We start from the raw sequence: 27627 nt of genomic DNA on the forward strand, positions 1-27627 counted from the left end.
CTCTCTCTGCTGTCACTTGCAGTTTTTCCACACAGGCATGGCACCGGGCTGGGATCGGTGACTTGTATCCTCACATCTAAGGATGCTAAATGGAGGTCACAAAAAGTTCAACCTTGATTGATTTTTGGACAGTCAAATCTCAGCTTGAAGAAAAAAAAAAAAGTAAAAGCAGCATGTTTCATACAGGTCACAGAAGTCATTTCAGTAGCACAACTGAGAATCTCTGACCTGCGAGCAGACCACCATGTAGCCCCCCCAGCCTTATAAGCAAATCATCGAGGACAGCCCAGAGGAATGGGTGACGGAAACATTTTATTATTACATGGAATAAATACAGGTCCATGAGAAATCTGCAGGAAACGTGGAAGTGGTTTATTGTATATATACACATTTTATTGAAAGCAGATACAAGATATCCAGTGTTAACAAGTCATCTTAGTCAATATTCTCCAGGCCCTAAAGAATAAAAATGGAAAGACAAAGTGTTAAACACAATCCCGTTTCAACAGATTTGTAAAGTTTATTATATATTTATAGCTCTCTCTAAGATAGATGATAATAAATAGCACAATTATAGGCGCTCTCCTACTATGATGCCATTTTATTGTTTCATCGGCTTTTCCAGATCGCCTATCATCATAGTTACAACATTCTGATCCAGTCCCCGGACACTATCACAGTTGTCCCATTAGCATAACACAAGGACAAAAACTATTATAATTAGCTGTCCCTCCAAGTCCCTGTGCATTAGAGCAGGGTTCCCCAACTCCAGTCCTCAAGGCCCACCAACAGGTCATGTTTTCAGGATTTCCTTAGTATTGCACAGGTGATGTAACTATTGCCTGTGCTGATGATGGAATTATCACCTGTGCAATACTAAGGAAATCCTGAAAACATGACCTGTTGGTGGGCCTTGAGGACTGGAGTTGGGGAACCCTGCATTAGAGGATATAGACATTATATATATTTTTTTTTAACACTTACATATGCATTTTTGCTTCTAAAAAATTTTTTATGCAATTAGATTTCAAACACCACATCTCACAGTTTGCCTTTTATAGCCTCGGTGCTGCAAAGTTTATTACTGCTGGCTGCAGAATGATTTAACTGAGAATCCATCAGTGAACTCATTCTGATGAGATGAGATATTCCAATTAAAGTGTTCTTAAAACCGGGTTACAACATTACAATTACTTACTTTTGATTTATAATACAGCTGCTCCCCAGAAACCCTCTTGTCTCTTTGTAAAAGATACCACTGGTAGGGTAACCGGGCAACCCTCTTGTCCTATGGAAGGCAACAAGTGCGACACATTCAATAAGTGATACAAGAGAAATGACTTACATGTAGCTTTAATAGAGGAGACATTCTAACACCTGCAGTATAGAAATTATAACAACATGTTCTCCAACTTACTCCGTGCCTGGAATAGAACACTTTAAAATGTAAAGCTATGGCTCCATCCACACTGGAGAATATACCAAACCTGCATGAATGAGATTTTTCCTCACCAGCGCACACACTAGTTTTTAATTGCTTGCCAAGTACAAATTTTAAGGGGTTGTACAGGCAAAAAGTGCTTGTTACCCAAGGTTTGGATTCTATGAAAACAACAAGTCATAATCTCCTGCTGTCTCCCTACTGGATCCAGCGCAAGCGGCTCTGTGGTCTGCACAGAATTGCTGCGACTAGTAATAGTCTGCAATAGTCAGATGACTTGGAACTGCGAGTCAGCAGAAAAACATCCAATGACTTCTAGTTCAGGTTTACCTGACGGCTGCAACCTATTACAAGCAGAAGTCAAGTGGCTAGTTGAATAGTGATGAGATCGAAATCTGGTGAAGATCATATAGCGGACGGCGCTGGATCCAGGAGGGCAACAGCAAGTATGATTAATATTCTTATTGTTAGAGACTCAAACCCCAGAGGTAGCAAAGCACCTCTAGCCCAAACAATTCCTTTTAGCAACCTTCTAAACAGTCTTCATTACAAATGCTTAGCTGAGAGACCTGCAAAAATGTTCTGCTGCTGGTTGTGACATCGCTCTCTCCTGCTTTTATATTTTTATTGAATGAAGAAAAAAAACAAAAAACGAGAAACAATGGCTTTCCAAGTTTCTTCGAGCATTAGTCAGAGAAAAGCGGACATCACACAGAAGCAACTCGGATAGGTCCGTGTGCGGTCTTTTTTGTGAACTGATTCTCTGAATGGTAAAGTTTGATCCAGAAATCAGATCAAAATAAGAAAAAAGTCTGTAAGAAGGCTCAGACTATAAGTACTGTAATATGTGAACAAAAATGGATAGAACTTTATGCATGGATGTGTGAATGGGGCCTAAGAGACAGCGGCAGGGAGGGGAGAGGGTAGTTCACAGATCAGCCTGCAGGGGCAGAAATCATCTTGTGACCAGATGTCCGGGCAGGGGGAGGTGAGTGATGTGTCTGTAGCTACTAGGATGTCAGCATGTGTCCTATTCTAACCATCCCTTTAAAGATTCTACCAAATGCTCTGAGGCGGTTTACACAGTTTTTTTTTTTTTTTTTTGGAAAGCTCTTTGTATTCATTCCTTTGAGAAATAAGGAGTTCTCTTACATTTTTTTTTCCTTAAGAGTTCTCAAAAACACCTGATAGAAGAAAAAAAGAAAACTTGTCACTTCTTTGATGCAGGTCATAGGAGAATCCGCATCACACTAGGCTCAGTCCAATCAAGAGGTTGAAAAAAAAAAAAAAAAAAATTTCTGAAGAGGTTTCATCTTGAAAAACTTGGGAGTTTTTGAACACTTAAAAAAAAAATGCATGTGAACATAGCCTAATAGCAAAAAGAATTAGGCAGCAGGTGCCGACCACAGGATAACGAAATAAAAAGGAACCGGTATAAAATATCTCCCCTACACAGTTCGAATAGTGTTATACCTAGTATGAATAGCCATGTATAAATATCATCACTTAAAACGGCCTAAAGGAGTTGCCCAGGCTTGGGGTACAAGACTGCAGAGCCGGTGTTGGGCAGTCATGTGACCGCAAGTATGTGATTTGCATACTTCCGGCCACTTTCCAACTTGACTGTATCCCGCCTCGCTCAATTCACTTGTATTGAGGGAGGCCACAATCGTCTAGTCGGCATGTGACCGCATGCATGAGTGCAAATAATATACTTTCAGTCACACGTCCAACTGCCCCCAGCAACACTGTGAACACCGTGAGGCTACACAAGTCTTCAGTCAGAGAAACTGTAGACTTGTTCCCCAAACCTGGACAACCCCTTTAAAAAGAACATGTCACCGGATTTTTCTAATATAAACTAAAGTCACCACCTTTCAAGAGGACCTTTTACAAAACTTGCCACACGACTGCAGAGCGGAATAAAACATCACTTCCGGTTAGCAGGCGCCGGCTCATGCACTTTGCTCTGCCCTTAGTAGGTGCAAGATTCCCAGTGATCTGTGTATGACGTAAAACGCGGCATCCAGATCAATCAGCAAGGAGGACGGCAGCTGCAAAGATTGAGGAAGCGCAATGAAAGGAAAAAAAGGCGTCCATCAGATCAGACTGCACCGTTTGCCAGAAGTATAAGGCCACGTTCACAAATTCAGTATTTGGTCAGTATTTTACATCAGTATTTGTAAGCCAGAACCAGGAGTGAGTGATAAATACAGAAGTGGTGACGTGTTTCTATTATACTTTTCCTCTGATTGTTCTTCTCCTGGTTTTGGCTTACAAATACTGATCAAATACTGAACGTGTGAACGTGGCCTCAAAGGTATTTTTGGCAGATGCCGGGGGGAGTTGGGGCCTTAGACACAGGTCAATAGACTGAGGTAATATAGCAATTAAAGGTGTAGAAACAAAGTAGCACACGTTACCTGTAAAGCGCTATGGGGGTGGCTCTGGGACTCCTCTGGCGTCATGCACAAAAGGCACGTTACACTTTACCTTCATTTTTTCCTATTCGCTACATATGACTATGCAGGTTTTTCAAAACTAAATTCATCAACACCTTTATATCTTCTATCTGTTGCTGTATTTCTGAGTAAATGCTGTTTTTATTTATATGCAAATTAAGAGTTAAGTGCTCTGGGCATGAGAAAGCACTCCCTTGAGCCTCTGCCTCCTGAGGCTGTTTCCCCACCCAGCACCAGCCTTTTTATCTTGACTCATAGCTCAGTGCCTGTGTGACATCAGGAAAGGAAATCAGATAGTCTAGGCTGGTGCTGGCTGGGGAAACAACCTCGGGAGGGAGACAATCCCTGGTGTTGCCTGGTTAAAAAAAAAAGTGATGACTTGTTGATCATCGCCTTTTCGTGGCTGCCGGGCATGCATGAATTAACCAAATTATGTGCCAAGTATCTTTATTTTTTCCTATTATCTCGACCAGTAATGATGTACAAGACAAACTTATATTGTGGTACCGTGTTAGCCAGAAAAAAAAAAAAATAAATAAATAAAATAAAATCGATGCTAATACTTTTATGCCCAAAAATGACAAAAGTAGGAGTGATACCTTTATTGGCTAACCAGAACAATATATATTTATATTTGCAAGCTTTCAGAGCACAGAGGCTCCTTCTTCAGGCAGGATTACAAACTAGAGCAGTAATGCAATTCATATATTTCATGTTTACATGCCGTAGCATTACTTTATTTGTTATTTATGTATGGCTACTCTTAGTTTGCACCTGTACAAACTAGTTTTCTGTCTGGAAGTGACGGTCAGACTTTAGGACAGAAAGGGGAACTTTTCACCCAGGTACAAAGTGACAACATGTCAGGAAAGAGTCAGAATGCGCAGTCCTGAGCCAATTTAACAAGGATAAACGTTCCCTGTTTGATCACACTTGGGACCCGCACAGATCTATAGGTGGTCACCTGTCCAGAGAACTGCAAGAACTGCAGCAGAAAAAAACAGGACTAATATCAAAACTGTAGCAAGCAGCCCAGTAAGTGGCACATCATTGGAATCAGGGCCTCTGTCCCTACATTATGCTGCTCTGAGAATAGGAGGCAAAATCTGGGAGACAGATTCCCTTTAAGTGCTCTGTTGCGTCCAGTGCACTTAACACCTTATTTGAAAACAGATTAAACGCTGATTTCTCAGAAATGCAGCAACAAAGATATAAAGGGGTCAGTGAAGTTACATTTCACAGACATGTTCGTCTATATATGCGGTTTGGGGAGGGTGATCTTTACTGACACATTCCCTTTAAGAGATCTGTTCTGTGACAGATTCTCTCTATGTAAACCTCATTGTACAGAAGATGACACCTCTGTGGTGAGAAAACTACTAAACCAGTGATTGCTTGTCAGTAAGAGGATGAGAATGTAAAATACAGCCACTGCCGCACAGTGTGGACTGTGCCCAGCACTCACCTTGCCCCCATTAGTCCAGCGGTTAATATATATGGTCTGCCTCACAGTGTGGACTGTGCCCAGCACTCACCTTGCCCCCATTAGTCCAGTGGTTAATATATATGGTCTGCCTCACAGTGTGGACTGTGCCCAGCACTCACCTTGCCCCCATTAGTCCAGCGGTTAATATATATGGTCTGCCTCACAGTGTGGACTGTGCCCAGCACTCACCTTGCCCCCATTAGTCCAGTGGTTAATATATATGGTCTGCCTCACAGTGTGGACTGTGCCCAGCACTCACCTTGCCCCCATTAGTCCAGTGGTTAATATATATGGTCTGCCTCACAGTGTGGACTGTGCCCAGCACTCACCTTGCCCCCATTAGTCCAGCGGTTAATATATATGGTCTGCCTCACAGTGTGGACTGTGCCCAGCACTCACCTTGCCCCCATTAGTCCAGTGGTTAATATATATGGTCTGCCACACAGTGTGGACTGTGCCCAGCACTCACCTTGCCCCCAATAGTCCAGCGGTTAATAGATATGGTCTGCCGCACAGTGTTGACTGTGCCCAGCACTCACCTTGCCCCCATTAGTCCAGTGGTTAATATATATGGTCTGCCTCACAGTGTGGACTGTGCCCAGCACTCACCTTGCCCCCATTAGTCCAGTGGTTAATATATATGGTCTGCCGCACAGTGTGGACTGTGCCCAGCACTCACCTTGCCCCCAATAGTCCAGCGGTTAATAGATATGGTCTGCCGCACAGTGTTGACTGTGCCCAGCACTCACCTTGCCCCCATTAGTCCAGCGGTTAATATATATGGTCTGCCGCACAGTGTGGACTGTGCCCAGCACTCACCTTGCCCCCATTAGTCCAGCGGTTAATATATATGGTCTGCCGCACAGTGTGGACTGTGCCCAGCACTCACCTTGCCCCCATTAGTCCAGCGGTTAATAGATATGGTCTGCCGCACAGTGTTGACTGTGCCCAGCACTCACCTTGCCCCCATTAGTCCAGCGGTTAATATATATGGTGGAGATCCCGGGCACCATGAGACACCCGGCCATAATGGCAAACCCGGGCAGGATTTCATACCACATGGCGCCGCTTCTCCGTTCTTCCAGGGAGATTCACTGCCTGCAACACAAACCCGAGAAAAGCTCAGGGTCACTGTGCTCACCCAGCATGCACTGCGCTAGTAAGGTCACACGTTCGCCATATTTGTTACTGGCAGGGTCGCTAACAAAAAAAAACCCTCAGACTGGTTTATAAAGCGTAAACCGCTATAGTTTTACTCACCGTCCTATGTTTGATGTTAATATATTAATAGCTTATTATTTTGTGCAACAGTAAGAAATTTAAATATTTGCCCATGTCAACAATGGCGTGTACATGCCGGAAGTCAGGGAGTAAAAAAGCCTCGCGATATTTTTGAGATCGTTGACATCTCCAGAGAAAAAAAGTAAACGCACGGCAACAGATGACGTCAGTGAGCAGCCATGTTGAGAAGGGAAAAGTTACTACAGATGACGGGTAGCCTGTGCGTAGAAACACGTTGTGCTACCAAGTGAGAAGCGCGCGGTGCTCCGGCCTCCTGTGTCCACAGAGGAAGGCTCGGGATTTCTCCACTGGTATCGGTTAGTATCAGTTAGGTAATTCCCCACCCAATGTGGCGGCTAAATGGTGCTACTGCGGCTGGTCATGTGACACAACACTCGTCCAATCACAGGACACGGCAGGAGAGTGAGAAGTGCAGCGCTGGAGACAGTTAGTTGTGGCCGTCAGCGCTGGTGTCTGCCTGCACGAAGAGCCATGAAGGAAGACAAGGAGAACACGAAGCCCAGGGAGAAGAGAGGGGAGCAGGAGGAAGGAGACAGGCCGGAGCGGGTGAAGGAGAAGAAGGAGGTCATGAGCAAGGTGAGGACTAGGCCTCCCGCACACATGGGGCCACTGTGACACTAATCTGCAGGGTACATCTGTCACCCGTGACCCTGTGGGCTGTGTGTGTGTACGGTCATAGGGAGCCTGTGGGCTGTGTGTGTGTACGGTCATAGGGAGCCTGTGGGCCGTGTGTGTGTATACGGTCATAGGGAGCCTGTGGGCTGTGTGTGTGTGTGTGTGTGTGTGTGTGTGTGTGTGTGTACGGTCATAGGGAGCCTGTGGGCTGTGTGTGTGTACGGTCATAGGGAGCCTGTGGGTTGTGTGTGTGTACGGTCATAGGGAGCCTGTGGGCCGTGTGTGTGTACGGTCATAGGGAGCCTGTGGGCTGTGTGTGTGTGTGTACGGTCATAGGGAGCCTGCGGGCTGTGTGTGTGTACGGTCATAGGGAGCCTGTGGGCCGTGTGTGTGTGTGTACGGTCATAGGGAGCCTGCGGGCTGTGTGTGTGTACGGTCATAGGGAGCCTGCGGGCTGTGTGTGTGTACGGTCATAGGGAGCCTGCGGGCTGTGTGTGTGTGTGTGTATACGGTCATAGGGAGCCTGCGGGCTGTGTGTGTGTGTGTATACGGTCATAGGGAGCCTGTGGGCCGTGTGTGTGTATACGGTCATAGGGAGCCTGTGGGCCGTGTGTGTGTATACGGTCATAGGGAGCCTGTGGGCCGTGTGTGTGTACGGTCATAGGGAGCCTGTGGGCCGTGTGTGTGTACGGTCATAGGGAGCTTGTGGGCCGTGTGTGTGTACGGTCATAGGGAGCCTGTGGGCTGTGTGTGTGTGTGTGTACGGTCATAGGGAGCCTGTGGGCTGTGTGTGTGTGTACGGTCATAGGGAGCCTGTGGGCTGTGTGTGTGTGTACGGTCATAAGGAGCCTGTGGGCTGTGTGTGTGTGTACGGTCATAGGGAGCCTGTGGGCTGTGTGTGTGTGTACGGTCATAGGGAGCCTGCGGCCTGTGGGCTGTGTGTGTGTACGGTCATAGGGAGCCTGCGGGCCGTGTGTGTGTACGGTCATAGGGAGCCTGCGGGCCGTGTGTGTGTACGGTCATAGGGAGCCTGCGGGCCGTGTGTGTGTACGGTCATAGGGAGCCTGCGGGCCGTGTGTGTGTACGGTCATAGGGAGCCTGCGGGCCGTGTGTGTGTACGGTCATAGGGAGCCTGCGGGCCGTGTGTGTGTACGGTCATAGGGAGCCTGCGGGCCGTGTGTGTGTACGGTCATAGGGAGCCTGCGGGCCGTGTGTGTGTACGGTCATAGGGAGCCTGCGGGCCGTGTGTGTGTACGGTCATAGGGAGCCTGCGGGCCGTGTGTGTGTACGGTCATAGGGAGCCTGCGGGCCGTGTGTGTGTGTACGGTCATAGGGAGCCTGCGGGCCGTGTGTGTACGGTCATAGGGAGCCTGCGGGCCGTGTGTGTGTACGGTCATAGGGAGCCTGCGGGCCGTGTGTGTGTACGGTCATAGGGAGCCTGCGGGCCGTGTGTGTGTACGGTCATAGGGAGCCTGCGGGCCGTGTGTGTGTGTACGGTCATAGGGAGCCTGCGGGCCGTGTGTGTGTGTACGGTCATAGGGAGCCTGCGGGCCGTGTGTGTGTGTACGGTCATAGGGAGCCTGCGGGCCGTGTGTGTGTACGGTCATAGGGAGCCTGTGGGCTGTGTGTGTACACGGTCATAGGGAGCCTGTGGGCTGTGTGTGTGTGTGTGTGTGTGTACACGGTCATAGGGAGCCTGTGGGCTGTGTGTGTGTGTGTGTACACGGTCATAGGGAGCCTGTGGGCTGTGTGTGTGTGTGTACGGTCATAGGGAGCCTGTGGGCCGTGTGTGTGTACGGTCATAGGGAGCCTGTGGGCCGTGTGTGTGTACGGTCATAGGGAGCCTGTGGGCTGTGTGTGTGTGTACGGTCATAGGGAGCCTGCGGGCTGTGTGTGTGTGTATACGGTCATAGGGAGCCTGCGGGCTGTGTGTGTGTGTATACGGTCATAGGGAGCCTGCGGGCTGTGTGTGTGTGTATACGGTCATAGGGAGCCTGCGGGCTGTGTGTGTGTGTGTGTATACGGTCATAGGGAGCCTGTGGGCCGTGTGTGTGTGTATACGGTCATAGGGAGCCTGTGGGCCGTGTGTGTGTGTATACGGTCATAGGGAGCCTGTGGGCCGTGTGTGTGTGTATACGGTCATAGGGAGCCTGTGGGCCGTGTGTGTGTGTATACGGTCATAGGGAGCCTGTGGGCCGTGTGTGTGTGTATACGGTCATAGGGAGCCTGTGGGCCGTGTGTGTGTGTATACGGTCATAGGGAGCCTGTGGGCCGTGTGTGTGTACGGTCATAGGGAGCCTGTGGGCCGTGTGTGTGTACGGTCATAGGGAGCCTGTGGGCCGTGTGTGTGTACGGTCATAGGGAGCCTGTGGGCCGTGTGTGTGTACGGTCATAGGGAGCCTGCGGGCCGTGTGTGTGTGTACGGTCATAGGGAGCCTGCGGGCCGTGTGTGTGTATACGGTCATAGGGAGCCTGCGGGCCGTGTGTGTGTGTACGGTCATAGGGAGCCTGCGGGCCGTGTGTGTGTGTACGGTCATAGGGAGCCTGCGGGCCCTGTGTGTGTACGGTCATAGGGAGCCTGCGGGCCGTGTGTGTGTACGGTCATAGGGAGCCTGCGGGCCGTGTGTGTGTACGGTCGTGTGGGAGCCTGCGGGCTGTGTGTGTGTGTGTACGGTCGTGTGGGAGCCTGCCTGCTGTGTGTGTGTGTACGGTCGTGTGGGAGCCTGCGGGCTGTGTGTGTGTGACGCGCCCCCTGGGCCAGTGTTGTTAGGGATACCCGGAGCCGGATCAGATGGGGGTTGTAGTCTCCGAGTGGCTGTGACCCGGTCCGTGCCCAGGGTGTCAAACTCAGTGTGTGGCAGTCCTACAGATGTTATTAGAGTTCTTTGTGTCGACTACGCCACCCGTTGATTTGCGGTCAAAAGGCCGCCGCTGCAGCAGGGTCCACTGAGGCTGGTGATGTGTGTGCAGCTTAGGTAGTATAACCCCCAACGGGAGGGGTATAGCCTCAGGGGGTCAGCCGTGGAGGATGGTGGTTGTGAAGGTGCAGCAAGGAGACTCAGAGACATAAAATGCAGTTCCAGGGTTTTACTTACTGGTGTTGCTCGGGTCACTGTGTACAGCAGTGACCACCCAAGCCGTGCTGCGTCCACCAGGTCCTGGACTCTGTCAACTCCCAGGCAACTCCGGAGTGTGGTCCTGAGCTCCTTTCTGTCTCTCCCTTCTTCTGGCCGTTCCCACCAGGGATCCACCTAAGTCCGGCTCCCTCGGGCCTCTTGTTGGTCAAGCCTCCTCTGGGCTCCCTGACCCTATTCTTGGTCTGCCTTCCGGGTGGATTTAGTGGGTGATCGTGGCAGATCCTGCCCACGACCTCCGGTTCCTGGCTAAGGTGTGCTGTAGCCTCTGCCAGCTTGGGATCCGGTACCCTGTTGCCGACCCTTCACCCTATTAGCTCTCTTATGGGCTCTTGGGGTCCCCTCTGCGCCTCTGGGTCTCTCTTCCTTCTCCTCTGCTCTGCTTCTCAGGCTCTCAGACAGACTGTCTGACTGACTGACGTCTCACAGACTGACCCTGATCTAAGATGGTGCCCACCTTAAATACTCCCTCTATGTGTGAGCTCAGGTGACCAGCACCCAATGAGCTCCTATCTTTACCCAGGCTGCTCCCCCTATCTGCCCCTACACTACTGGGATGTTCCACCCCCCCTCCCACTCCAGCCAGGAACAGACACTGTCGTACCTGCACATTTCTCTAGTGGGAGTACCATCGGTCTGTTCCCCGGAAATGGGATGTATGTAGTGCATGCAGCCTACTAGCTCAGTTCCACACTCCATCCTTACCCGGGAGTGGAATATCACACCTCTGGGTTGAGGTGCAATACCCCTGTAGCAGCCGAATCCTCAGGGTGCTACATGTGTACGGTCGTGGGGGAGCCTGCGGGCTGTGTGTGTGTACGATCGTGGGGGAGCCTGCGGGCTGTGTGTGTGTACGATCGTGGGGGAGCCTGCGGGCTGTGTGTGTGTACGATCGTGGGGGAGCCTGCGGGCTGTGTGTGTGTACGGTCGTGGGGGAGCCTGCGGGCTGTGTGTGTACGGTCGTGGGGGAGCCTGCGGGCTGTGTGTGTGTACGGTCGTGGGGGAGCCTGCGGGCTGTGTGTGTGTACGGTCGTGGGGGAGCCTGCGGGCTGTGTGTGTGTACGGTCGTGGGGGAGCCTGCGGGCTGTGTGTGTGTGTGTGTGTGTGTGTGTGTGTGTATAGTCGTGGGGGAGCCTGCGGGCTGTGTGTGTGTACGGTCGTGGGGGAGCCTGCGGGCTGTGTGTGTGTGTGTGTGTGTGTGTATAGTCGTGGGGGAGCCTGCGGGCTGTGTGTGTGTACGGTCGTGGGGGAGCCTGCGGGCTGTGTGTGTGTGTGTGTGTGTGTGTGTGTGTGTGTGTGTGTGTATGTATAGTCATGGGGGAGCCTGTGGCCTGCGGGCTGTGTGTGTGTGTGTATAGTCGTGGGGGAGCCTGCGGGCTGTGTGTGTGTACGGTCGTGGGGGAGCCTGCGGGCTGTGTGTGTGTACGGTCGTGGGGGAGCCTGCGGGCTGTGTGTGTGTGTGTGTGTGTGTGTGTGTGTAGTCATGGGGGAGCCTGCGGGCTGTGTGTGTGTACGGTCGTGGGGGAGCCTGCGGGCTGTGTTTGTGTGTGTGTGTGTATAGTCATGGGGGAGCCTGCGGGCTGTGTGTGTGTACGGTCGTGGGGGAGCCTGCGGGCTGTGTGTGTGTACGGTCGTGGGGGAGCCTGCGGGCTTTGTGTGTGTACGGTCGTGGGGGAGCCTGCGGGCTGTGTGTGTGTACGGTCGTGGGGGAGCCTGCGGGCTGTGTGTGTGTACGGTCGTGGGGGAGCCTGCGGGCTGTGTGTGTGTACGGTCGTGGGGGAGCCTGCGGGCTGTGTGTGTGTACGGTCGTGGGGGAGCCTGCGGGCTGTGTGTGTGTGTGTGTGTATAGTCGTGGGGGAGCCTGCGGGCTGTGTGTGTGCGGTAACAGGGGGGATCCAGATTACTGACCTGCACCCTGCATCAGATCCTAGGAATCATTTACTTTGCACCATCTCTAATCATAAGTTGACAAAATCCAAACAGTAGGTGTATTAACGACTTCCCAATGTAGGCCATAAAGGCATGACTTATGTCAGTTTCTGACAGTGGCACTTAGGTGATCTGATTCTGTGGCGCAATCCTTCCGCCATCTATCACCTGCCCCTTAACCAGATTGCAGGAAGCTGATGCATTTTCATTGCAACTGGGGGTCTCCTGAATACTCCTGTGGCTGAGCTAGATCATTAATCCTCATATATTGTAGTATTATATAGTATAGATTATCTAGCACTTGAAAGTCCTGTAAGGAGACTATAAAATTAAAAAAAACAAAACAAATTAATGTATTGATTAATATTAAAAGGAAAACCAGCTGTTCATGAGGGCATGCCTACATTAGAGGTTGCTAGGATATGCCATGACTTAATGATCGCTGGGGGCCTGATCTCTGGGGTCCCCATTTATCCTTGTTGAAGCTCCAGAATTGTTATTTCAATCTCTTTACAGTTTAAACTTTATACAGATGGGAGGTGGACATGATGGCTGCTATGTACCACTGCTAATATGTTGAGTTACTTTCTATTTACTCCCTTTTAAGTCAATAAAATCTTAAAAGGCTATTCTCACATTAGTAGGTTATTGCCTATGACCAGCATATACCGTAATATTTTGCTCGTTGCGTGTCCTACTTCTGCGGACCCCACTGATCCTAAGAATAGAGGCACCAGAGTCCTTTTGGCTTTTTACTTGCACATCCTCGCTCTTAACAACTGCTGAACCCTTTTTTTATTCTGAAGATATTTTGCATCCTGGTAAATGGACCTGGAAGTGATAACATTTCTCATGAAATTCTTATTGTGAAAAGGCCTCATTAACCAGTATAAGCATGGCCCATTAACCCCCATTGCTGACCAGGCACATTTTTTTTCCATACATGCATTTTAAAAAGCTGTAAAGTGTTTTTTCTCCTTTGGATATTCAAGCAATTTTGCATCTTTTTTTTTTATTATAAATGGAGCTTCATTTTTTATCTCATTGCTATATTTTTTCCTTTGCTGATATCCGGTGATACTGTTGGAAAAATAAGGGAAATAAGCAGGGCTGTGGAGTCTGAGCCGGAGCCCATTTTGGTGAAGTCGGAGTCTAAATTGGACCAACTCCGACTCCTAAAATATATAATAAATTGGGTAGAGTAGTTCAATGCAGTTTGTGGGGAATATTTTTTCATAAGAATTTGCTATTCCTGATCTAAGGGTCTAGACTTTTAGCGGAGATGAATCTGTGCTACAGTAAATTTATCACTTAAACATGAGCCGTGTATGAGAGAGTCGGAGTCGTGGAAATTGAGGAGTCCGAGTCGGAGGTTTTGCTTACCGACTCCACAGCCCTGGAAATAAGTTGTTTTCCTTTTTTTTAAATGAGCATTAAAATACATTTATAAATTTGTTCCCCATTCTGTAATTATTAGTCTACTTCGGTTTGTGGTAGAGCTACATTACAAATAAAGCTTTATTTAACTAGAAGTTTTTGCTTTTAAAGGTTGTGATCCGTCGTTTGCCTCCAAGTCTTACCAAAGAACAGCTGGAAGAGCATCTTCAGCCTCTGCCAGAACATGATTATTTTGAGTTTTTTGCAAATGACACCAGGTAATTGTCATTAATTTCAGCACAGTCCTCTCTGCTTGTCAGTAAATCTTCACCTTTGCAGGCTTTTTGTTGCTTGTAGTTTTGTCTAATTCTAATGTCTTCTTGTCCCATAGCTTATTTCCTCATATGTTCTCGCGAGCGTATATCAATTTCAAAAGTCCAGACGACATCATGTTATTCAGAGATCGCTTCGATGGCTATGTGTTCATTGATCATAGAGGTATGTTGTCTATATTTTCACTGCTGACTTTAGTATTAGAGAAGATCAACGATCGAACGAGGGCTTGTAGCACTCAGGCCCCCAATCAAAACCGATAATGACATATACAAGGTTTTAGTTGGTTTATTAGTGAAAATCATATTAAACTTTATATGGTTCTCACCCATACTAATACTATGTTAGTCAGCTGCATCTTTCATTGAAAATTGGTACAGGACACCACAATCTCCCGTTCCTTCTTTTTTTGAAGCTACATGTAAGCGTTCACACTAATGCTTCATAGATCTCAATGGGAATCTGGAAGCAACTGCTGTCTTGCTCTTGAGAGTAAACTGAGAACTTTGGTTCCTCTGGGCCCCCAGCTATCTAACATTTATCACCTATACCTTGAATGGATGATAAATGCTGATAATAAAAAATCAAGGAAACACAACGTGGTAATGAACTATCACTGCTTCCGGTTATATTTAAGGGCACGTTGAATGTTGTGATATCGAGACATGGCACACATGACGTTTCAGCCTGCAGTTTTGTATTAAAAAGTGTAACTATCATTTTGTAAAACTTTTTGTATGTTATTGGCTGATCACTGGGGTCCGGGTCCTGAAATCCGCACCGATAAGTCAAAACACCACTCTGAAGTGCGCAGGTCTTGCATGAGCTGTGCACACACAGCGGTGTATGGACTGAATAGTAAGTCTTTATGTCCATACATTGCTCTGTGATGGTGAATGTAAGGTCTCACAGACCGACTATTGCACCCGCACATCACTCTGTGTAGCGCATGCAAGATCTGTGCACTTCAGGACTTGGACCTTTACCGATCAGCAAGACTATGCGACGCGTACAATATATAAAATTTTTTTTTTACAAAATAATAGTTACATTTTACGTGCGTTTGCATTCAGATAGAATATAAATTGAGTCTTAATTCAAACCATGTTTGCATTCATTTTTATCTCAGGTCAAGAATATCCAGCTATTGTGGAATTTGCCCCTTTTCAAAAAGTGGCAAAAAGGAAAAGCAAGAAGAAGGATTCCAAGACTGGGACTATTGATGATGGTAAAGTGATATTAACCCATAAAAAAACAAAACCTTTCTGCGTTATTTCTGGTTTTTTTACCACTTTTTTAAGAACCTTAACTATAATTAAATCAGGTTTTACAATTCAGTTTCGATTTGTTTATAGTCAAGTTTCCATTCAAAAACCCTATCTAAAATTTGGTACATAACTTTCTGTGAGAGTTGAAATCCTGGTGGCACAAATGAACATACTAAAAACCTTTTTGCTTCATCATGGCAGGGCTGCATGCTATCTAAACTGCAAGAAGGGCTTTATCATAAGTGGCCTAAGCTGCTGCTCCCATCCCTCATGCTTTACATTGCAGTTCTGCTTCTTCAGATTGGCTGCCTTTTTTTGAAAGGGCTGTCCACTACTGACTACCCCTTCTTCATTATTATATACCCCAGTGTAAAATAACAGATAATCACCTCCTTGTCCCCGCCGGGTCTCCCAGGACTTGCATGCAGGGAGTTGTAACGGTTGCTGCTTGCTACACAACGTTCGGCTGTGATCATTCATAAGCAAAACACACAAACTGTACAGCTGGCTGTCAGTCAGTGTGCTGGGGAGGGATTACAGTCCGCTTCATTGTGTAGTGATCAGTGACTAAATAAAACTTGAATTTCCCATTTTAGCTGCTGCTCCAGGATTTAAACTATATACATGTGTGAGGCAGTGAGAGGGGTCATATGCAAGGGACGGTATGTGTCTCCTAGGATATGCATAGAGGCATATTGAACCCGCTGGAGTGCATTGCTATAACAGACACAGCTGTGATTGCAGTGTAGAATAAAAGTAAAGTGTAACCTTGGTCAAACCATTTGGCCAAGTTAGATTTAAGAAAACCCAGTATGGGCTTTTATTCTTGGAGTGGACTACAGGATGGCAGTGGGGCGGTCCACTCCATCCAGCCGGGTCTTACAAGTGGCTCATGGCCACAAACTCCTTTTTAAAACCTGCAGCAAAGGTTTGGTGTGTCAGTGTTGGGATTGCAAGCAGCATAGCAGGAAGCTCTGCAAGCTTGCGTGAGGCTGAACACAGGCCTGTGAAGGCAACATCCCTGATGCACCATAAGTGACACGGCTCGTCAGTCTCCCTCGACAACAGGAGTACACGGTCTGTGTGGGTAACCCAGCTGCGATCTGGAGGGCAGCTTTTTCTTTGGAGTGTGAGTTTTTGCTAAAGAAAGCCGTTTAAGTTGGACTTTCCTTGGGTCACTGCCTCATTACTGCACAGTCTGAACACCGCCGCGCTACGCATGGAATTTCTAGAGGTAACATGTTACCTTTTTAAAGTTTGGATTAAATGTATTTTACTGTACCTACTGTAAAATATCTTGTGTAATTATGTAATCCTCCATTTCTCCAATCTTAGATCCAGAATACAGAAAGTTCTTGGATTCATACAATATGGATGAAAAGAAGCTTACTTCCACCCCAGAGACACTGTTGGAAGAAATAGAGGCAAAAAACAAAGAAATGATAGGTTAGTGAATTAGTCCTTATTTTGGATTACCTATTTCACTTGGGCAAGCAAGCATTGTACAGTAGTCAACATGATACTGCCATGGCTCAGGTTTTTGTGTTAAATATATGTTTAACAATATTGGACAATTGTGTTTTACCAAACCAAAATCATTATTAAAAATTAGAAACATTGCCATTTTCACACTAACCACTGTGGTTCTTTTAGACTTTAATTTCCTTTTGTTTCAGGAAATCCACATGTAAATTAGCAGCAATGATCAGACTCTGACACTATCTATTGCATAGATGAGACTGTGCATAGCCTATTGTGAAGGGAAGAGGTGCAGGGTCAGCTGTGACATCACCTACTGTGAATGGATAATCCTGTGTTATAGAGCTGGTAGTTGGCATTGTAATCCTGCATCTTAGGGCAGGAAGTATGAGTCTAAAATGGCCCCATTGACCAGTGGGAAAATTTCTAATTTAGTTTTTTAAAATAAAGATTGTGATGTAAAAAAATAAATAAATAAATAAATAATCATCACAAAATCTTGATTTAAACAATAAGTAATTTTCTGACGACACATGCCATTTAAAGGGGCTTATCCAGCTAGGTAAAAAGTGATTTGGGTGTGATGAAAATTTAAAATATTGATTACTTTAATGAAAGGGGCTTGATTTGATAAGTAGATTAATAAGTTGTATGAATATTAAAAGTGCATAATATGTAGGTGCACAGCCCCTTAAAGCAAATAATAAGAACATTACTCAAAACTTACGGATTTTCAGACTGTTACACGGGAAATATTTTGACAACTAATATTAATCACTTTGTTATACAGCTAAGAAGACAACTCCACTGTTAAGCTTCTTAAAAAATAGACAGGTAAGAATTTCATTTGATTTTCATAATTTTTCTGTTAGTTTGTGTGCCCACTATGCGTTTAAGCGTTTCCACAGCGGCAATTCTGCTGCAGAAATGCTTAAACGCTTGGTAGAAGGTCTGCCATGTTCCCCAATGATACTCTGCATGTGCTGCGGAAATTTCCGCTGCGGAAAAATCCGCAGCACTACCAATTATTTTGCGTAATCGTGGCGTTTTCGCCGCCATTGACTTGCATTGAATCGTTTAATATCCGCATGACTTCATGTACACATTGAGATATTAAGCGATTCAATGTGTGGATGGTACCCGGGTCCGGAGAAGAGGAGACTCTTCTCCAGGACCCGGGTACCATAGTACCTGTAAAAAAAAAAAAAAAGTTAAAAGAAAAAAATACATTATACTCACATTGAGATGGCCCCCTGCCTTTTCTCCGCATCGTCTGGTCTCTTGTACGGCTCGCGGTGGTCTAAAAGAACTTGCCATGACGTCATTTAGTCATGTGACGGGTCACGCGACCGCTGACGTCGGCGGTCGCATGACCTGTCACATGACTAAATGACATCATGGCAGGTCCTTTCACACCACCGCAAGCGGTACAAGAGACCGGACGCAGCGGAGAAAAGACCGGGGGCCATCGGAAGGTAAGTATAATTTTTTTATTTTTTACCATTTTTAATCTTTTTTTTTTAAACTATTAACTTGGTTACACTATATAAATCCATGCCGGTTGCATGGATTTATATAGTGCGACCAAGTTGTCAAGCACTTTCCAAGTGATGCTAAAATCGCTTGGAAAGCGCTTGACAACCTGCAAGCGGAAATGCATGTGAAGAACGCTTCACATCCGCATGTCCCTGGCAGGAAAGACGCATGTACAATCCGCATGCGTTTTTTTCTGCCAGGGAGATGCAGAAATGCTCAGGAAAAATCCGGAGCATTTCTGCATCATGGGCACATAGCCTTAATGATTCTATTGGTTCAGTTTTATATTTTTTTTAAAAAATGTCATTGTATATTGGAGCAGGTTAGCTTAAAAGGGGTTCAGGGACAAGCCATCATTTATTACAGTGTTATGTTAGTTGTTTGGCTGTATTGACTTCCCTAAATTGTGCCGCTCGCAGAACACATTACTGCTACATGCGGAAAAGATGGTTTATTCAAACCAGCAGTGCAGTGAAATGTTTTAGGTGGTCCTTATCTGCAAATTAGGGACATTTTGTATTCCCTATGCTGGGTTCTGAAAATATAATTTTTTTTTCTCTGATTTGAGTAGGTGGGAGCTTCCTTGTGTAATAAACTAACTGGTTCTTTCAGTCCAAACGGACAGTGTAAACTAAGCACATAGCCCTGTAGGGTATAGCCCCCCATAAAAGTGACAGCCTTAGCAATCTAATTGCTGCCACTGTTCTGCAGGAATTAGGATGCTCTGTGCACCCGTGAGGTGGACAAGAGGCTCAGTGCACTGTTCCACCCACTGGTTTTGCATGCTTCCGCCTCCATCACTGGTGATTCACAGCTTTTGGTTTGCCTGCTCTTTCTCTGCAGACAGTACTTGCTGGAAGGAAGCCTGCACTGTCTATCACCAGTGACGGAGGCGAGGCATGCAAAACAAGGGAGCAGAAGGGTGCACTGAGCTTCTCATCCACACCAAGTGTGCAAGGAGCCTCATAATTAGCATATTCAATTAAACTATATTTTCTGCAGAATGGATGCAGCTACTAGAGCACTTAAGAGCACTGTGTGGAGTTTGTGTTGAGTGACTCCTTTTAAGCCCTTCAGTCTGCTTCCTGCTTTCACTCCTTGTTTCCCTTTAACCAAAAGTGGGAATAGCTGCAGCTACATCTCCCTCCTCGTACCTGACTTTTCATTACTGGACAGATGGTTTTGGAAGCTTAAGTCATTGAGCCTGCAAACAAGGAAAGGATGGCGACAGGCTTTTATAACCTCTTTTTATGCTTGACTTTTCAGAGAATAAGAGATGAAAAGCGTGAAGAGAGAAGGAGGAGAGAACTCGAACGTAAAAGATTGCGGGAAGAAGAAAGAAGGAAGTGGAAAGAGGATGAAAGAAGAAAAAGGAAAGAAGCAGAAAAACAAAAGAAATATGAAAAGACTCCAGAGAAAGAAACTGAAAGAGGAAAGGATGAGCCTAAAATTAAGGTACTTAGAATGACACATGGGAATCTGATTTAGTGATTAGGTGAAAAAAAAAAAAAAAAAAATAATAATAATCTGCTATTTAATTTGTAACCTGCACGAAAGAGTCAAGATCCTGCAACCATTAAACCAGTACCGGACAACCTATTTTTACTGGTCCCAGTGTGCTGCATTTAAAAATAAATAACTAAATAATAATAATAAAATAAATAACAAAGCAGCACTTCAAGTAATCTACTTTTAAGTTTATACTATTATTTTCTGTCCACAGTACCTCTGTGCAGATCTATATGGTGACAAACGACATATCAAACATTTTTAGGCTAATATTGTACCTGTGCCCATAGTCTTAATATTGGATAACATATTCATTAACCATTCCAATATTTGTCTGGATACAGTCTAGCACCCGTGTAGGATCTTGCTGCAAGGTGCCTATTATTAGGGCTGAGATGCCTGCCCACTCCTTGCTGGTATACTGCTGCTGGTTTTGCTTGGGGTTAATATTGATGTTAGTTGCGGTTATTGACATTCTAACTTTGTTGACTCCATAGCTTCTTCGGAAGCCTGAGAAAGATGATGAACGAGAGCCAGAAAAGAAGTTTAAACCCAGAAAGCTGGAGAAGGAGAGTGTGAGAGAAGAGCGGGTTTCAACACCCAAGAGATCAGATGCGGAAGCTGGAGAGGAAAAGCTGAAACGGTAAGTTATTCTCGTCTTAACTCCTCAACCTGCACAAACTTTCCCTTAGTAGTTCATATGTATTAATGACATTATTTTTGTGTTTTCCGAGCATTATAGATTATACCTTGTGCTTGAAATTGGTAAACCTATCCTTAATTACTCCTTTATATAGGCATCAGTGGCCCAATGTGTTTCTGGAAAGTATTTAAGAGGGTAATTTCTTCTCCAAAAAGCATCAAAAGTCCTTTTATGTGAAGTTTTGTGTGCTCCTGTTGCAGATGTGAAGAGGACTATGTAAAGGATTATAGAGACAAGGATTACAGAGATAAAGATTTTGATCTAGAGCGACGTCCAAGGGAAAAGGAGAAACTGCGATATCATGAAGATGAACGTCGTAAGCAGAGGGATCGATATGAGAAAGAGCGAAGCTTCCGAAGGCGTGATGATGACTTCAGAAGAGAACGAGAAGTAGTAAGAGAGAGGGTGAGGAAGCCGGAATTTAGCGAATCTCAGTCGACCTCTGATAAAACTGAACGTCCATCCAGAGAAGAAAAAAAAGAAGATATGGCTAAAAGAGATCGAATAAGGAACAAGGTGGGACTGGTGGGCTTTATGTTTCTCATTAGTGGCTGGGAAGAACAGGATCTGTGCAGAATCTGTACAGCAGCAGTCATTGCTTGTAGATTAACCCCTTTAAAGGGAATCTGTCACCAGCTTTTTGCTGTGTAACCTGAGAGCAGCACGATGTAGGGGAAAAGACCCTGATTCCAGCGATGTATCACTTACTGGGCTGCTTGCTGTCAATCGCTGTTTTCTCAGCTTCAGATGTACCTGTTCTCTGGCTACAGCGTTCTGTATAGCCCCCCACACACCACTGATTGGAAGCTTTCTGTGTACACTGTGCATTGGCAGAAAGCTGTTAATTATGGGAGGTGAAGCATGGGGACTACATGGCACAACATAACTAGTCCTCTAGTGATAATCTCCTGATGATAAAACACTGATTTTATTGAAACAGTCTAGTAAGTGACACATTGCTGGAATCAGGGTCTCTGCTCCTACATTATGCTGCTCTCTGATTACACATCAAAATCTGCTGACTGATTCCCTTAAACCGTTGATATCATCATATATGTTATGTAGTGCAATATTATGTTTATTATTTTATTTTATTTTTTGCTTTTTTTTTTTTTTTTTTTTTTTTTTTTTTTTTATAAAAGGATCGCCCCGCAATGCAGTTATATCAACCTGGAACAAGAAGCAGGAGCAGGTTAACACAGTGTGATGAGAGTCCAGGCAAATCCAGCGATCAGACCACTGAGAAGAACCTGGAGAGTGAGACCAATGATACACGAAAAGGCGAGTAAGGAGCTGGAAGACTTGGAGTGTCCTGCCCGTTGTGACAACCAAAGAAAAAAAATCTGCAATCCAGAAGTGCCTTCACAGAGAAGGAATCGGGAACAGGCAGGAAGAGTGTGCGGAGGAGAGGCATAGAGGCGCCTGTGGGGTGTACAATTTGCAGAGTTTGGCTCAGGATCCATAATGGGTTCAGATGGCAACAAAACTGCTGGTGGAAAGTTTAGTATATTGTACTGTAGTGGTAATGGTGAGAGGAAAGAGGGGAAATCTCAAGTTTACAATCTCTTGTCTTGTGGCCTTAATGATACAGGAGTCCTCCATTCCGGTATTGGCAGAGTTATGACAGAGCAGTATTTTTGAATGTTCGGCTCGGTGTTACATGAGCTTGCCCTGTTTTTCAGTTTTGCTGTGTAAGCGTTAATAAAGATTTTGCTTTTTATTCCTTTCTCTTACACCGGATATTCTGGAGACCTGATTGATCGCTGCTGTAAAATACTGACAAGACTCAGAATAATGCTGTAATTGTTTGTTTTTTCCTAATTATTTTCCTACCGCAGATCTTTATTACTTGCAAAAAGAGAGAGAGGTCTAGATTGGCGTATTCACAGGCACGCGGCAGCTTATTTTATCACGCCTGGATCATATAAAGTGTTAACTATCTTAAATGTTACCTATATAATTTCTTAATGTTTTTTCTAGGAAAAATAAAAAAAAAAGATTTTGAATCTAAAACTTGGCTTTTCTCATTTTTGCTTTCTGCAGTACACAAGAATGTAACATGATAAATTGCATCAGGCATAATAATTTTAGATAGAGAACTGTGCAAAAGTTTTAGGCAGGTGTGGGGAAAAATGCTGCAACTTAAAGGGAATGTGTCACCCCCCTGGGCGTTATCAGACCTCTACTATGGCCATGCAGGGTATAGAAAAGTAAATTTCTACTTATCTGTATGGCCATAGCAGAGGTCTGATTGCAGAGAAATCTGGTTTTATAAAGTCTGTTTTCCAGAGGCTTGGCCACAAAGAAATCCCCTCCTATCTGCTTACATGCCCTGCTCTGCCTTCCCTCCCTCGCATGCGCAAAGTGCCATTCCCATGGAGCGCGCTTTGTTTTCCTCCGCCCCCGTTTGGCTGCGTACTGCCTGCGAAGCGGAAGTCTCAGTGACTCACCGTCGCTTGTGCAATACAAGGCTGTGGCGCAGTACACAGCCAAACGGGGCCGGAGGCATGCTTTGCTCATGTGCTGGAGGGGAGGCAGAGCAGGGCCCTGTGATGTGCAGGGGAGGGGGGGGGGGATATGGTAATTTATCACAGAAGCGGCGATTTAGGGGAATAGTAAGCAGATAGGAGGGGATTTCTTGGTGGCCAAGCCTCTGGAAAACAGACTTTATAAAACCAGATTTCTCTGCAATCAGACCTCTGCTATGGGCCATACAGGCAAGTATAGATTTACTTTTCTAAATACGCCTTCCACAACAGCATTGGGGGATGTCATCCATACCCTATTGGGGTACAGGAACACAGAGAGGTTAAAAGCCCCTCCCTACCGTCAATCACCAGTGTTTTCCTGTCCCACTTGGGTCATGGAGAGGTCCCGCAGTGCTGTCCGGCCGGCAGGGCAGCATTGTGTAAAAGACATACTTGCTGGGCAGCGGTCGGTCGTGGTGCGCCCTCCTCTCTCCATGCTGTTCCCGTTTGGGACTGCCCCGGTCTTCCTACGCCCCATCGAGGGTAAAGCAGGCCGGGTGATCTTCATGCCGGAGGCCTGTCTGAGCTCTCCGGCATCTCCTCCTTCCTCCGGCGGTCTGGGCGCGCGTGCGTGCACAGGAAGCGACGTCATCGCAGGGCCTAGTCCCTTCCGGCGCTTTGCATTCCACGCTGGAACGCTTGAGGTTTGAGCGCGTCCTAGAGTCGGCAGAGACATGAAAGTGACCGGAAGGGGAAGGGAACAGAGGTTCCTTGCTGGGGGCACGTTTTTTTTCTATAAAACCCGCAAACCCGCCTGAAGACGTCATCGGGTAAGGCTAATCTCCACCATGGAGGGTGACAGACCCAGTGTCCCTGCATCTGAAGAGCCCAGCACACCCCTGGCTACAGTAAGTAGTACCGGGGTTTGTCACTAAGGAATTAACTTAGCCTCTTCCTTTTTCAAGATGACACTAGTTCCCCTTGTTCTAGTTACATGGGTATCCCTTCTCTTCCTCTCTCTTAGGAAGGCAAGGCCCCCGCTCCTAAGACTGCTAAGCTCCAGCCCCGTAGATGTGGCATCTGCGCAAAAAAGCTGCACTCATCCCATAGGAAGAAATTGTGCCAACCCTGTATGGACAGAATAGTCAAAGAAGAAAACCCCTCGTTAATTGAGGAGCTTAGGTCACTTGTTAGACAAGAGGTTCAGGTGGTTAGACAGGAGGTCCAGGCATCCATTTCTGCCTTACCCATCTACTCTTTCTCTAGGCCCTCTCCCCCTAAGAAGAGGAAATTCAGGAGCTTGACTCAGATGTATTTTCCATAGAGGCCAGTAGCTCCGCCTCTGATGATTTTGAAGACAGAGAATTGTTAGGCTCTGCCGGGAAGATGGAGACGGGAAGATATTATTTCTTCTCGGACAACTTAGAGGAGTTAATTGATTCCGTCAGGGGCACTATGGGGCTAGAGGAAGTTGAGGTTCCGTATTCTGTTCAAGATGAGATGTTTAGGGGTCTTAAATCCAAAAAGCAGGCTGGATTCCCGGTTCATGAGGTCATTAGAGATCTCATTAAACAAGAATGGGAAGCCCCAGAAGGCAGACTCGCCACCCCTTCGGAATTAAAACACAGATTTCCGCTGGAAGGTGCTTAGTTTGTGTGGGACATTCTTAAGGTAGACATCCAGGTGGCAACGGTTGTACCTCACTTCCCTTTGAGGACTCCTCCCAGTTGAAGGACCAGAAAATGGAAAGTGTCCTTAAAAAAATCATAGGAAACTTCTTCTGCATCCCTTAAGGTCAACAACATCTCATCAACTTGTGTTGCCAAATCCCTTTTTCAAATGGCTGGCCCAACTAGAAGATCATCTGTCACGAGGCTCATCTAGAGAAGATCTACTAGACTCCATTCCCCTCCTTCAGAAAGCCAGACCGGATTGCGGCTAGAGCTGCAGCTCTATCCTATACCACGCGCTGAGGCTTAAAACGTTGAGTGGGGATGTTACCTCCAAGGTGAAAGTCTGCTCCAATCCCTTTCAGGGAAAATGTGTTCGGTCCAGCCCTGGATGATATCCTGGAAAAGGCCTCGGATAGAAAGAAAACCCTTCCTGAGCACAAACAAACTAGGAAGCGTTCCTTTCGACCTCCTCAGAATCCCCCCCCCTCCCACTATAAAGGAAAGGGAAAATCTGGGGCTATCTTAAAGGAGGCAAAGGATGCAACATCCTCGTGCCTCAACAACAACAGCAGGAGAAACAATGACTTGATCCTGGTCGGGGGGGGTGTCTCTAGGATTTCTTTCCCCAGTGGCAGGCAATATCTTACTGCCAGTGGATCCTCAGTACCATCAAGGAAGGTCTGCTGTTGGAATTGAATAAGCGTCCCCCCTCAGGTCCTGAGGGTTACTACCCCTCTTTCTCTGGGAGCTCAGGACCTGTCATCAGCTGGTCTACAGGACCTTCTAAATTCCAGGGTAATATCTCCAGTCCCCCCTTGCTGTGAGGGGATGGGTCATTACTCAAGGCTGTTCCTAATAAGGAAACCTTCAGGTACCCCATGCATCATAATCAATCTGAAGTCCCTGAACCATCACATTAAATGCAGAAGATTCAAGATGGAATCCATAAGATCAATTGTCCCATTAATAGGGAAAAATTGTGATGGCAACAATAGATTTGAGGGACGCATACTACCATGTACCGATCCATCCGTTACACAGCAAGTTCCTGCGCTTCGCAATCTCCTGGGACAATATAATAATTCACTTCCAGTACAATGTACTGCCATTCGGCATCGCCTCAGCATCCACAGTGTTTACGAAGATTATGGCCGAAGTCATCGCACTCATTCAAAAGCAGGGTGTCTGTATAATTCCATACCTGTTAATCATCGCCCTTTCAGTGGAGACCCTCAATCTTCATGTATCCATGACCTTAGACACACTCCGCTTCTAAACCTCAAAAAATTGGAACTCCTTCCTTCGTCAAGGAGAAAATTCCTTGGTGTCCTGCTAGACTCCAACAAACAAACCTTTCTTCCGTTGGAACATCAAAAAGCTCTAAGAAGCAAGGTCTCAAATTTCAGACACCAGGAGAACTCAACTTTGAGAGTGGCAATGTCTTTGTTGGGGTCAATGACAGCATGTATCCAGTCGGTATCATGGGCCCATGCCCACTCAAGACCCCTCCAGGATCATATCCTGAAATCCTGGAACACACAGAGAGACTCGTTAAACAAACGGACCAGAACCCCCAGTCGGGTGAAAGCTTCTCTTGCTCGGTGGCTATGATCCCGGAATCTTTGGAAGGGGATCTCTTGGACCCAAGACCCTCTAATTACAGTCACTACCGACGCCATCATACGAGGTTGGGGGGGCCATGGTGGGCCAGACTCTTTTTCAAGGTAGATGGAGTCATGAGATAAGTGTCAGATCCTCCAACTTCAGGGAGTTGAAAGCAGTAGAGGAAACACTCAGAGCCGCAGCCAACTTGATCCAAGGGTCTCACATCAGAGTGCTCTCGGACAGTGTGACTACAGTCGCCTTCCTTCGTCATCAGGGAAGCACAAAGGTAGATAGTCTGAAACGAGTTGCGGGTCGAATATTCTTTTGGGCAGAACAACATCTATCACTTTCAGCAATTCACCTGAAGGGCTCAAACAATACTTAGGCAGACTTTCTAAGCAGAAAGGACATCCAGCCCGGAGAATGGAGCCTGAATCATCAGGTGTTCCAGTCACTAGTATCAAAGTAGGGTCTTCCCGAAGTTTGCCAGTCACCTAAACGCAAAGGTTCCTCTCTTCTTTTCGCTGGACAGAAGGGACAATTCCATGGAATTGGACGCATTAGCTCATCCCTGGCATTTCAAACTGGTTTATGCGTTTCCTCCAATCCCGCTACTGTCAAGAACTATCCAGAAAATCCAGTTAGCAAAAGTTACCGCAATTCTAGTGGCCCCTCTATGGCCCAAAAGGCCTTGGTTCGGAGCCATCGCAGATCTTTGTCTGGAAGGTCCGGTGATGCTTCCACAACTGAACAACCTTCTCTCACAGGGCCCCCTATTTCATCCAAATCCTCAGTGGCTGAACCTTGCAGCTTGGTTACTGAAGCTGAGATCCTAAAATCCAAAGGTCTCTTCATGGTAAGGACTCTTCAACAGAGTAGGAAACCAGTAACCAATGCAATATACGGCAAGATATGGAAAAAAATTCTATCCTGGTATGCTCCGGACACTCTTGATCTCTTGCACCCTAACATAGCTCGAATCCTTGATTTTCTTCAGAGTGGATTACAGTTCGGTCTTAAACCTAGTACTCTTAAAGTCCAGATTTCAGCCCTAAGCGCGGTGTTCGATCAAGATCTGGTCTCTCCCAGATGGATCAAGAGATTCATGAAGTCGGCATTCAGACCTGGGATCTAAATGTGGTACTCAAGGGTATAACTCTCTCTCCATTCAAACCTCTATCCTCTAGCACCATACAGTCTCTCTCTCACAAGACGGCCTTTTTAGTAGCCATCACCTTGGCTCGGAGAGTGGGAGAACTACAGGCTCTCTCCATCAGAGAACCTTACATGACTGTGTCCGAGAATAG

At 46.4% G+C, this 27627-nt stretch overlaps 2 protein-coding genes across 2 annotated transcripts; one reads left to right on the forward strand and one right to left on the reverse strand.

Annotated features, from left to right (window-relative positions):
• Nucleotides 1-293: 293 nt before the first annotated feature.
• Nucleotides 294-6565, reverse strand: NDUFA1 (NADH:ubiquinone oxidoreductase subunit A1). The gene is made up of 3 exons (XM_073641151.1): nt 6349-6565; nt 1199-1288; nt 294-456 (listed from the first exon to the last, which is right to left on the reverse strand). The coding sequence occupies exons 1-3, from the start codon at nt 6448-6450 to the stop codon at nt 436-438; spliced, it is 213 nt and encodes a 70-aa protein (XP_073497252.1). The 5' UTR covers nt 6451-6565; the 3' UTR covers nt 294-435.
• A 274-nt stretch (nt 6566-6839) lies between these two features.
• UPF3B (UPF3B regulator of nonsense mediated mRNA decay) lies at nt 6840-21953 on the forward strand. The gene is made up of 11 exons (XM_073641149.1): nt 6840-6987; nt 7080-7267; nt 13918-14024; nt 14138-14244; nt 15209-15307; nt 16683-16793; nt 17617-17660; nt 19629-19817; nt 20369-20514; nt 20775-21090; nt 21717-21953. The coding sequence occupies exons 2-11, from the start codon at nt 7163-7165 to the stop codon at nt 21861-21863; spliced, it is 1371 nt and encodes a 456-aa protein (XP_073497250.1). The 5' UTR covers nt 6840-6987; nt 7080-7162; the 3' UTR covers nt 21864-21953.
• Nucleotides 21954-27627: the final 5674 nt, after the last annotated feature.

This window comes from Phyllobates terribilis, unplaced genomic scaffold (genome assembly GCF_046119375.1).
Source record: "Phyllobates terribilis strain yellow unplaced genomic scaffold, ASM4611937v1 Scaffold_7__3_contigs__length_470593459, whole genome shotgun sequence".
NCBI lineage: Eukaryota > Metazoa > Chordata > Amphibia > Anura > Dendrobatidae > Phyllobates > Phyllobates terribilis.